At 52.5% G+C, this 11988-nt stretch overlaps 5 protein-coding genes across 5 annotated transcripts; 3 read left to right on the forward strand and 2 right to left on the reverse strand.

Annotated features, from left to right (window-relative positions):
- Positions 1-77: 77 nt before the first annotated feature.
- ACET3X_003946 (uncharacterized protein) lies at positions 78-649 on the forward strand (the record flags this gene model as incomplete). Its single annotated transcript, XM_069450097.1, has 2 exons — positions 78-104; positions 170-649. The coding sequence occupies 2 exons, from the start codon at positions 78-80 to the stop codon at positions 647-649; spliced, it is 507 nt and encodes a 168-aa protein (XP_069307924.1).
- A 194-nt stretch (positions 650-843) lies between these two features.
- ACET3X_003947 (uncharacterized protein) lies at positions 844-3402 on the forward strand (the record flags this gene model as incomplete). Its single annotated transcript, XM_069450098.1, has 1 exon — positions 844-3402. One exon carries the CDS (start codon positions 844-846, stop codon positions 3400-3402), a length of 2559 nt encoding a protein of 852 aa, XP_069307925.1.
- Positions 3403-3707: 305 nt separating this feature from the next.
- On the reverse strand, positions 3708-6392 carry ACET3X_003948 (uncharacterized protein; the record flags this gene model as incomplete). The annotated part of the gene is made up of 2 exons (XM_069450099.1): positions 3708-4507; positions 4556-6392. 2 exons carry the CDS (start codon positions 6390-6392, stop codon positions 3708-3710), a joined length of 2637 nt encoding a protein of 878 aa, XP_069307926.1.
- A 1214-nt stretch (positions 6393-7606) lies between these two features.
- ACET3X_003949 (uncharacterized protein) lies at positions 7607-8296 on the reverse strand. Its single transcript, XM_069450100.1, has 3 exons — positions 8193-8296; positions 7858-8073; positions 7607-7776 (listed from the first exon to the last, which is right to left on the reverse strand). The coding sequence occupies exons 1-3, from the start codon at positions 8234-8236 to the stop codon at positions 7722-7724; spliced, it is 315 nt and encodes a 104-aa protein (XP_069307927.1). The 5' UTR covers positions 8237-8296; the 3' UTR covers positions 7607-7721.
- A 2222-nt stretch (positions 8297-10518) lies between these two features.
- On the forward strand, positions 10519-11661 carry ACET3X_003950 (uncharacterized protein; the record flags this gene model as incomplete). Its single annotated transcript, XM_069450101.1, has 1 exon — positions 10519-11661. One exon carries the CDS (start codon positions 10519-10521, stop codon positions 11659-11661), a length of 1143 nt encoding a protein of 380 aa, XP_069307928.1.
- Positions 11662-11988: the final 327 nt, after the last annotated feature.

Consider the following 11988-nt stretch of genomic DNA (forward strand, 5'->3'; position numbering starts at 1 on the left):
TCTTTGTCGTCTTGCCTTGAATTCAACGTCTCACTCACCCTCCCAATTAACCTTAGCTAGCCCAAGGCTCCTTGACCATGGGTCGCTGGACCGATATGGATAGTGTAAGTGCCCTCTCCTGTATCTGTGCAGCTCTTTCTTTTCAATGCGTCACTAACACGACTTCCAGGATGCCGAGCGACTGCCCGACGGTTTCGAGCGCATAGGCTACGATGCCGATACCCAGACCTACACCTTCCGCGACGCATCCGGCCGTGTCTACGAGTCCGAGCCCGGCAACCGTTACGGAGAACTGCGTGCCACCGGCGAGCGCTCACAGCCAATATCCGACGAAGAGCGACTCGAGCAACACGAGGCGATGGAAAACGACAACAAGAGCGCTGTCCGTATGCTGTTGCCATTCGCGCTGCTGGTTCTTGTTTTCTTGTTCCTTGTATTCAAGCTCGTGGACAGGAATGAGGATACACACGTCTCTGCTTGTGGGAAGGGAAGTCGTCAAGCATACATCGCCAAAGGCGATACATGTTGGGCAATTGCTGAGGCACATGGCATAAGTGTAGATGATTTCCTAAGCCTCCGTGGTAATCAAGGAGTCGACTGTGACAGGCTGAAGATAGGATGGGGCATCTGTGTGCCAACAACACGGTAACTCGCTTGTCGCGATTTGATTTGTTACTGGCCACACCCTCAACTCCTGATGCGGGGTCGAGGCGCGCGCCCCGGTGAGACTGAGGCGTAGTCGTTGCACGGGCGCTTAGTTCAATATTCAAAACGAGATACCCCTTCCATCCTACAACTACGTTCTCAACGTCTTTGGTCGTCAACAGTCGCATCACCCCAGCCATGGCAGCTGTGAGCCCAGAAGTACTCAAATCTCAGTATGAGCACTACATTCCTCGATTCTTGCTCCGTCGTTTCTCCTACCCTTCTACGGCCGTTCCCAATCATGGCAAGAGGCGGAACAGAAAACAAAGAGTCGAAGATGTGGTTGCCGCGGTTGACCTGGGTCACGATATTCCCAAATTTGTTGAATTACCGGTAGCACGAATCTTTGGACAATTTGACATGTACAAGGACGACTCGAAATTCAGTAGCAAAGCCCAGAATCGAATCGAGGCCAAGTTATGCCTTATTGAAGGGCAGGCAAGTCGTATCATCGCCAAAGTTGCAGACGCGCACAAAGCGGCCAAGGACGGAGTCACGCTCTCACGCCACGACAAAGATCTTTTGCGCAAATACATCTTCGTGATGAAGTACCGCAGTCCCATCTTCTTCAAACGCTTCAATCATCAGAGAGCAGACGATTATGATTCGAGCGATCGGGCATTATTTCTCGAGTACATGCAAGAACGCGGCTTCCGGCGTCCGCTCGATGTCTGGTTCGACAATCTTGAGAAGATTATCGATAAGCCTATGGATCCTGCCGGTAAATGGACTGAAGATCTCTCAGGAGAAATCTACCCAGCGGACGCTGAGTGGGTTAAGATCAATATCAGATCGATGTACCTGTCCTTTGTCACTTCATCGGATGCTAACCAAGAGTTTCTCCTTACAAACAATGCGTTTGGCATCCACGAAGGGCCCGTCGACTGCCTCATCAACCCTGCCACGGGTGAACAGACAATAACTGCTTATACCGAGTTTCATGTGATCAGCGTCGTTTCTCCGCATCTAGTCATGATCTTGCGCCATAGTCTTCTCCCGGAACCTCTGGAAGACCAGCGTGACGAAATTCGCAATAATAAGAGATGGATGTTGGCAGCCTGTATGCAGGCGCACAGTCAACCGGGAAACGCCATGTCCTTGCTCCACGACTTACCAATAGCGAAAGCTCGTAACTCTTACACTGTGATCCAAGACGGCCGGCTCGAATTGGCTGAATGCGCAGACATGGTGCCTAAAGCGAGAGACACATTCTATTTCACTTTCTTCCGCCTAGAGAGCAGACATGTGCAGACCATCAACCTCGTTATGCTGGACCAAGTCCATCACAGCTCGCACATCGTATACAAGTCAACTTTCGCATTGCGCGCGGCTCTGGACTTCTATCTGGATTTTCCGACCCGGACTAGAGGAGCCTACAGTCTGAAGACGATAAGTGATCGACCCGATGACCCAATGCTACTTTCATTACGAAGGTTGGAAACGATTGCGCATTCGCTGGGCTCGTCTGTCAAAGCCAAGTACCACATCGATCCGCTTGGTGAAGTCAACGAAAGACTGCCTCTCGAGTACGCGGTAGCCCAGATATTGAAAACAATAGATAAAGATTTCCCAACAGTCAGTCTCTCCGCGCTGCCTGCAATCATCATGAGCGAGGTAGTGAACATGCTCGAGGTGTCTATTCAACCGATGAAAACGCTTGACCTGATGGCGATGGCCGATAAACGACGCTGCTTCCCAGACCAGATCTTTCGAGCGGTTCACAAGGCAGACACCAGGAGGCTTAGTACGCGCAACAAAGGAATTCTTCACGTCGATTTGCCGACGTGGAGAAGCAAATGGGATGAGCTTGTCAAGCAAGGCCAGGAAATGGAGTCTGCAGAGATCAATCGCAATATTAAGCGCTTTGAAAGCATACGGAGTTACCTTGATCAAATCTCTGTCAGAGAATCTCCTGAACTTTTCGCTGCTACAGAGCGAGCACAATCTTTCAACAAAATTGTTCCGCAAGTGTTGGAAACGGCAGACACCGGCTTTCTAGGCGAAAGCCTAGCTAACGATGTCTTAGCATTGCCGATGACCATTATGATTGAGGTCGTTGTAAAGCAAGAGATGGATGTCATGTCGACCCAGGCGCTTAACATGATTCTCATAGCCGATGGCCGGCCCTGCTTCCCAGACATGGTTTACTCAGGGGTCCTAAAGGCGCACATCAAAGATTGTAGTGAGCGCGTCAAGAGACTTGTCAAGATCGATTTGATGATCTGGAGAAGTGGATGGGAATGGCTTGTCAAGATGGCTTTGGAGAAACCGGGCGCCACACTCGACGAAACTGTTGCTGGCATGCGGGAAGTCTTACGTCGACTTCCTCCCAGTAGCTTGCCCTCACCGGATTCTTTCCCAGCTCTAGCGTCAGCTGTGTCTCGGAATACAACACAGACTCCAAGGGAGTCTCCTGTACGACGTCCGAGATCGTACAACGCCACTAAAGGCGCTCCTGAACATCCTAGGACGGGACGATTTGAATCGTTCCTTAAACCCGTCCGTATCATTCAAGAGAACGGACACGTGTTCGAAGATGCTCTACGTGTCTTTTCCCTCATCGCACTTGTCCTTTCCTTCATGGCTCTCATATGTTTCTGTCTCGTTGTTCTTGCACAGACGCTCTTTAGCCTTACAAGGTTTCTCGTTGTCCTAACATGGAATTTCGCTGTTCTTGTATGGCGCATTGCCCTCTAAGGATGGAGCATCTTTGGATAAATTCGATAAAACAGTGCTGCCATGTTGACATCAACTCATTCTGCAGTAGACCACGATTTTTGAACTTCAGAATGGATATTTGCCTTCTTGGTCTTGCTCTTACGACCAGTAGGAACTATACTGTTACAAAGCCAAAGCGCGCGTCTATGCTACAAAGACACCTTGCGCATGCTCGTCTAGAGTGGAATGAAACCCATTGAATCATCGCCAAACCCCTCCTCCATGTCATGACATGCCATAATGCACCCAAAAGAGAAATTGATATAAGCTACATCTTCAGCACCTCACCTCTTGGTATCCAGATCCTTGAATGTGGCTGGGCTGGGAGGTATTAAAGGCCCCTTGACACCATCGCCCGCAGGCTCTACGTATCCCGGTGCCTTGCCGTACTCGCCGGAAAAGTACTTGTGGAAATCTTGGCTGTCTTCGTAAGGTCGGGGTCCGAGCAACCTGATCATATCCTCGCGGCCAAGCATCTCCTTCTTGAGTAGCTCCTCGGCTACAAGACCCACTTCGTGCTTCTTCTCTGTGAGGAGATCCTTGCATTGCTTGTAGGCCTCATCGACGATGCGCTTGACTTCCATGTCGATGTTCTTGGCTGTATCTTCGGAGAAGGGCTTGGTGAGTTGCTGGCCCTCGCCGTCTTCGAAGTAGATGTATCCGATCTTCTTGCTCATGCCCCATTTGCTGACCATGGCCGTGGCCATTTGCGTGACCTTGCGGAAGTCGTCGGATGCACCAGAGGTGACGGTGTCGAAATGTAGCTCTTCAGATACACGTCCACCGAGCGTCATGGCCATACGGTCCATGAGCTGGTTCACATTCATGAGGTATGTGTCGCCGTTGGGCAGGTACTGAGCGTAACCAAGAGCACCTTGACCACGGGGAATGATGGACACCTTGAGAAGGGGGTCTGCCCACTTGAAGTACCAACCGCAGATGGCATGGCCGGCCTCGTGGTAGGCAACGGTCTTCTTCTCTTCGGGCTTCAGGACGAGTGACTTCTTCTCGAGACCACCAATGACACGCTCGATGGCTTGCTCGAAGTGTACCATGGCGACAGTCTCAGCATTGGCGCGAGCGGCTGCGGCTTGTTAGTAGATGTACGATTGAGGGGAACATTACTACATACCAATCAAAGCAGCTTCGTTGACACAGTTGGCAATATCAGCACCAGAGAAGCCTGGTGTCAAAGCTGCCAATCTGCCCTTCAAAAACTCCATATCTTCGTTGGTGATGATCTTCTTCAAGTGCACTCCGAAGATTTGTGCTCGACCATCCATGGTAGGCTTGTCGATGTTGATATGTCTGTCGAAACGGCCAGGTCTCATGAGGGCCTTGTCCAGAACATCGGGTCGGTTAGTACCAGCCAATACGACAACCTGCTCAGTGGTGTTGAATCCGTCCATCTCTGTCAGGATCTGGTTAAGAGTAGCCTCTCGCTCATCGTTGCCACCACCAAAGTTCTGCTTGGATCGGGCACGACCGATAGCGTCTATCTCGTCAATGAAGATGATGCAGGGTGTGCTCTTGCGCGCATTGGCGAACAAGTCTCGGACTCGCGATGCACCAACACCGACGAACATCTCGACGAACTCAGAACCACTGACACTGAAGAAAGGAACGCCTGACTCTCCCGCAGTGGCCTTGGCAAGAAGAGTCTTACCAGTACCCGGGGATCCAGATAGAATAGCACCGCGAGGGATCTTCGCACCGAGCTTCTGGAATCGGCTGGGGTCCTTGAGGAAAGAGACAAACTCCATGATCTCTTGCTTGGCTTCGTCCATACCAGCGACATCTGAGAACTTGACCTTGACATCCGTCTCGTGGTTGAACTTCTTGGCGCGACTCTTACCCATGCCGAAGACGCCGCCACCTCCGCCAGCGCCGCCTCCCGCACGTCTTGTGAAGTAGAAGAGTGAACCGAGGAGGAGGATAGTGGGACCGAAGGACAAGAAGGTGCCGAACCAGGAGATCTCGTTGGAGTATGCTACAGGTATGCGCTCGGAGCTAGGGATGCCGAGCTCGTACTGTGCATCGTCCATCTTGCGCTCAAAGGCCTCGACGGATCCAATAGTGAAGTAGTAGTAGAATTTTTGGTTGACGGATGGCGAGTCGGGGTACATGCCAGCGACGGCCTCACGGTGCAGGTGGACCTTGGCCCTGTTGCCGTTCAGGATGACAATCTTCTCGACCAGACCCTTGTCCAGGAAGGTTGTTCGGAACTCCTGCCATGTTATCTCCTTGGAGTTCTCGCCCGGGAAGATGGTCTTGTATGTGATGTATGCGAGAAAGGCGCTGATGAGAATCGTGTTGGTGTCCATTCCGCCGCCGAACATGGGCCCGACCGGCCCGCCAGTTCCGCCAGCACCACCCTTGGAGCCCTTGCCTGTGCCTGGGCCTGGGTCGTGTGCGCCCGACTTCTGGTGGGGTTCCTGAGAGCCGTCTTCTTTGAACTTCTGCTGATCAGCCGCCTTGCGGGCCATGTTGGTTGTTAACCGCGAGATCTTGGCCGCGGTGGCCAGATCCAGCTTCTCTCCCCTCTCCAGCTTGTCCATCTCCTGGCGTAGCTCTGGCGGTATTCCGGTGCGCTTAATCTCCTCCATAGCTTCCTTGATGTGATGCTTCTGTGACTTAGGGACGCCCATTGATACGAACGAGACTAGTTGGTCCAGCATCTTCTCCTCTTCCGGTGTAAGCTTGGACATCTGAGCCTCTCCTTCCTTGTTTGCAGAACCAGTAGGCTCAGACTTGTCTGCCTGGCCATCCTTCTTGGCTGCCCCGTCATCCCTCTTGTTCTTGGGCTCTTCGGGCGGGCCGGTCGCGAATCTTCGCGCCCGTTGCTGGGTATATATACATTGTGGTATTGGTGCTCGTGTGCGTAATGTGCGTGGTGCCCTCGTGGCAGCGTTGAGGCAGGGTCGGGAAAGCCGCGCGAGGTTGCCTGAGCGGCGGAGGAGCGTCGACATGGCGGCGGCACAGATGTGGCGGGTGTGCGAAGTGGGGTATAACAATGGAGTTGGGTATATTACAGATAAGTAGAGTGAGAGTAAGACCGCGCCTGTTCAGACTGCCTCGGGCTGGCAGTAGGAGGATGTCGTGTGGCGGGCGCGCTTCGATGGCGAAAGCTAGGATATGACAGAATCATCGAAGTTCCACCATGCCACCGACACCGACACGCCGACCTTACTAAGCGGGGTGTGCTAGAGCCTGGGCCTGGAATCCGACTCGAGCAATCCTTCCTCTATTGAGCCTCACCTCTTCATCTTAATGAATTGCAGAGCCATGCATTGACCATCGATGCCGTTTGCTTTTCGAAGATTGGTCTCAAGCCGCCAAACATGACCAGTCGTACCCAGACATCTCCATCGAGACACTGCACCGATCCACTAGTTCCATCGTCTTGTGCCCGGCCAGCTATCACATCACTCCGGGGTCGTCAGCCCGCATCAATAGCGTAGTACCGCACCAGCTTTGTTCTTTTGCACCACCATATATCTGAATAGATGAGGCTCCCCAACTGCTAGCAACCCCAACATCATAACATATCGTGTCGCGACAATGCATCACTCTGCATCCGTCTTCGCCGTGCTCTCTCTGTCCAGCCTTGTAACTGCCCAAACATGCGATACATCAAACAACAACACCTACCTTACAGCTCCTGCACTAGTTACTACACGCCAAAACACCTCCACCATACAGTGTTGGCGTCTGAAATCCCCTTTCTTGGTATCTACTACAGCGGGCATCGCAGGAAGCCGTGTAGTGACCCTAGGCAATGTGACGAATCTAAGCTATGTTGTTCAGCCGCCACGCTTCCAAGGTGGATTGCACAACGCTCCTGTGCCGCAGTGAGTTAGACCTCCCCAGTGCACTAGTTTGCGCTGATGACGCCAAGGATCGTGCAGTTGCTAGCTGGACTCGCGCACATCACACTGCCCCAGGACCCGTCTCGGGAGCTGCGGTTATACGGAGGCAAAGGCGGTCTGCTGTTCGCTGCCGACCTGACGGGTGAGGGACATGTCACGACGTATCCGAGCGACCAGGAGACAGTCACTATTACTGCGCCTTTCGAGGGCGGCGTAATCCCCGAGTATGAGGTGATCAACCAAGGGCCGTGTACCGGGCGACAGACTTTCATCTAGTAGACTGAAATGCGACATGGGTGGAGAGGAAGGTGCATGTTGGTTGTACAGTCTATTCGTTGGCTTGATGCAAAGAGAATTGTCGTGTTCCGCTTCCTTCCTCCGGCGCCTCTTACTATACACCCACCCTCGTCTCTCTTCTTCTCCGCTCGCTTACTCCTCGTCGGCGAACATGGCGCGGCCAGTCTTGGAGTTGAGGAACTCGTTCCTGTTACTATTGTTAGCCTGCTGTCCCATGCACCGATGCCTGCCATGTCTCTGCTATTCTCATCAATGTCCGTCCACTCACCTCTCGATAGCCCACTGCATGGTGCCGTATGCGATAGCCAGAGGTGGGATAAAGTAGAGGACCTGGTTCTTCGAGCGGCGCACGACGTTCCAGAAGCCCTTGCCGATGAAGGTGGCCATGGGGCGCTGACGGTTGGGGCTCAGTGCGTAGGTGACGACGCCCTTTCCGGGTCGGCCACCGCCCTCGTAGGGGTTGCCCCATGAGCCAATGTGCCATCTATGCCATTGTCAGCATGTTCCCTCTGCTACTCCGATGGTTGTGCGCTGGAAGGTGGTTCGAGGAGCGGATTCTTTGCGGGGTGGCTGCGGTCGCGTGCAACGGGATTGCGGACATACGTGGTCTTGGTCTTTGCGTGGATGTCAGAAGGTCCGAGAGCCATTGTGACGATGTGAGTGGTGGTTGTGGAGGTGCAATGCGTGGGCGGCGGCGTTGACGTTCCTGTCAGAAAGCTGCGAGCGGTGCTGCTATGCCAAGCCTTTTCCCGTTAGCTGAAATAGGCAAGGCGCCGCAAGAGTGAATACCGCAAATGTGATTGGCCTAGATACAAAGCACTCCTGCACATCACGGGATTCCAAGTCATCGCAAAGAATCTTATCGTCTCAGATAGAATCATTTCTCTGCGACTGACCAACACCTACGGTATAGTCCTACACGCCCATAATTCCGATAGGTCCGCTGTCAACGCGTCGGCAACGGCATACCCACGTTGCAACACCATGTGGAACAAAGTCAAGATCTCCTCCATGTCATGAGCAGTCTGAACACGCGCTCCTGCGACCCTCAAAGGAAAGAACAGTAGCACCCCTGCGATTCCAGCGGCCAACAACTGATGGCTCAACCGAAGGATTTCGCGTGTGTGCCACTCGATCTGGGTACGAGGTAAAATCGGCGCTCGTGGCGCCCCAGGCTTCGTCCAGTGCACGTGATAGTCATAGGTACCTGAAAGATAGATGCTGACCGCATGGTAGTACACATGGGCAACAAGAAGCTCTGGGTCCAATGCACCTGATGCAGACTGCCATGCCTTGCTGCCATTCCACCACTCGTGCAAAGATCGTTGAAGTAGCAAGCCTTCAGCAGCCAGGTACTGCGCCTTTTCAGTCCGCGCTTTTTCCGATAGATGCGCCGCTTCCGATGCGCAATACTGAACCGCGCGTATGCTCAACTCCGAAAAGGTAGGCAGCATATCGAAGAGTGCTTCCTTCGGGTGCCAAAGAGCGGCTCCTTCGCCACTCCAAAGATTTGCTAGGGCACTGGTCCATGCAGGCTCACTTAAAAAGGTCGGCTCGCTGTAGATCAAGGCCCGGGATATCTCGAATATGCGGGCGGAGAGGAAGAAGGTACGCTTTTGCGTACTCTTTTCGTTGGAAAGAGCAAGGCAGGAAGGGGGCTGGAGACGTAGGATTGCGCAAGTTCCGTGCAGGAAGTGCGAGAGCCAATTGGTTCCGCTGGCATCGCACATCAACTAAGCCATGTTAGACTAATCCCGTGTCTGCTCGAAATGGATCGCATACCTCGAATAGGCCAAGAAGAAACGTCGTCCAGAGCGTGGAAGGGTCGTCTGCAAATTTGTTCTGGGTAATTCGGGTCTGGACACAGCGAACCGATCCCGCATAAAGCTGCATTGCACTCCGGCGCCCTTTGATATCCCCAACCCCTGAGCCTGAACATCGCATTCGTTGGAATCTGTGTAGAGAGGCTATTGCACAAAGAACATCCCTCAAAGCGGCCGAAGAGTGCATCATGCTCTGCAACTCATCTTGCACTAGCAAGTTTCCATGCGAGAAAGTGTTCATGGGCAAAAAGAAGCTAAAGAAGTATGTCACATCTTGCTCGGTCTGTCCCGAGCTGACCTGAAATGAAAGCTGCAATGGGGCCTTGGACCTTGGGTTAACGAAGACGAAGCTCGAGGTCGCAGGCCGTGTGGGTGCTATGCATGTTTGTTGTGTCCGTTTACAGCGGTCACACGGCATTCCTCCGTCGCACTCAGCCTGTTAGCGGAGTCAGACTGCAGATGACCAGAACACTTACCTTGATCTTTCGCTTGGTACAGGCTTCGCATCGTTTTCGTCTAGCCTTACGGCCATCGTATGGCCCGATGCTGGGTGACATGCGGCTTGCGCTACCACGAACGCTAAGTCGTATTGCGGCTAAGACTTATTGTTGATACGCAACACACAAGGAGGCTTTGTTTCTCTCCGGACAACACCGAGGACTTCGGAATGTCAAGAAGCATGCTCTAGGAAATGATATCGCTTGACGACGAACGAAGCATACGAGCAGCGGGCCCTAGTGGAGGCGGTGCCATTTGACTTGACCGATTTAGGAAGCGAAAGAACGCGTCTAGGCCTCGTTGAGAATGAACACTAATACCACCGACGAGCCACCGGAGAAGACCACCTTCATCACCTATGTCGGTCAAAGTGCGGCTCTGCTGCACTGGAGGATTCGTCTAATTGTAGCAGTACCCACTGTTGTCTCTGTTTTTGGTCATGATAGAGCGCTTTGAAAGAAGGTCGAGCATATGTCCTTCCCTCGCGTCAGGACTATAGATACCACTGCGGCACTCCTGCAAATTGATCACAGCCAGCGTTTTCTGCCTTTTCCTTCCAAATCATAGCGAAACCCCGCATACCATCTTCTTCATCACTCTTCGACATCATGGGACTTTGCGGTTCACTTTTCCTCGTACTTTTGGCATCCTCGCCAGGCATTGTATTTGCTAGAATCGTACTTCCCATTGTCGGTTCCCACCACTACGATGTAACGGTCACTTCCGCATCACTCACAGACCACGGTCGCTTGGATCCATACGCCAACAACAGCACTCCTCGATCTGTCATGGTATCCGGATTCTATCCTGTTACTCAATGCCGCCGGAGAAAGATCGATTCCTACATGCCGCCTGCTACCGCAAATTTCATGGATACCAAGTTCGGCGCATATGGCCTCCCTAACGGCAGCTTCCCATCACTGGGTCTTGAGACGTGTACGACTTCAGCAAAATCAGAAGCTTGCTTCAGCGACGGCTTGCCTGTCGTGCTGTTCTCAGGCGCGCTCGCCACCTCTCGACATCTGTACAACGCTTTGCTCCAGAATATCGCGTCTGCTGGTTATGTGGTGCTCTCCATTGACCACCCCTACGACGCCGACGTGGTTGAATTCCCTGACGGCACTATAGTGACCGGCGTCGAGATGGACAGCGATGCGGATATTGAGCTTGCCCTCAACACACGAGTCGCGGACATTGAGTTTGTCTCTAAGCACATTCACAACGTCTCCGTTTTGGAAGGGTTGTTTCCGACAAACTTGCGCCGCCAACGGGTATCCCAAATGGCCGTTGTTGGGCATTCCTTTGGTGGCGCAGCTGCTGCTAGTGCGATGATGAAGATGCCGTCTCTCAGAGGTGGAGTCAACATTGACGGCTCCATGTTTGGTTCTGTGTTGACAACCGGCTTCGGCGGTCCCTTCATGCTGATGGGCCACGAAAACAAGACACAAGAAACTGATCCGTCCTGGAAGACTCTCTGGCCACGCCTCGTTGGTTGGAAGAAGGAGCTTGAAGTAAAGAATGCCGCGCACTACAGCTTTTCAGACCTTCCCTTGATCATGTCCGCATTGGGTCTGGATGGCAAGTTGCCAGCGGAGGTTGGAGAGCTACTGGGTAATATTGAGGGTCGCAGAATGACAAGTCTTACAACCAAGTATGTTGTGGCTTTCTTGGATATGATGCTAAAAGATGGAAAAGAGGATGCATTTTCCAAAGCTGGGGACCAATTTCCAGAGGTGTCAGAAGTGGCTTAGGCAATAGTTCACGGTAATCTAGAGTGGAGCCGATAGTCGTTGGTCATTAAAGTAGCACTAGTCTAACTCGGTAGTAAATCAGGTTCACGAATACGGACTTTGGACGCCTTGACACTCATGTTCCGTGGTTGTAATTTTTTACAAGCTTTGAAAAATGCAGCTTTACAACATGCCACTTAAATTCTGTTTCTGATTCTTATTTTACAATAATGCGCAAATGATAAGAGCCATCAGCAATAGTAGCAGGCACAAGGGTGATGTTTTGTATACATCATCAGTAGGGCTAGATCTGGAGCTTGCCGTGCGATAAAAGGTTCTTCCAGTAGT

Source organism: Alternaria dauci, chromosome 3 (genome assembly GCF_042100115.1).
Source record: "Alternaria dauci strain A2016 chromosome 3, whole genome shotgun sequence".
Classification (NCBI taxonomy): Eukaryota; Fungi; Ascomycota; class Dothideomycetes; order Pleosporales; family Pleosporaceae; genus Alternaria; species Alternaria dauci.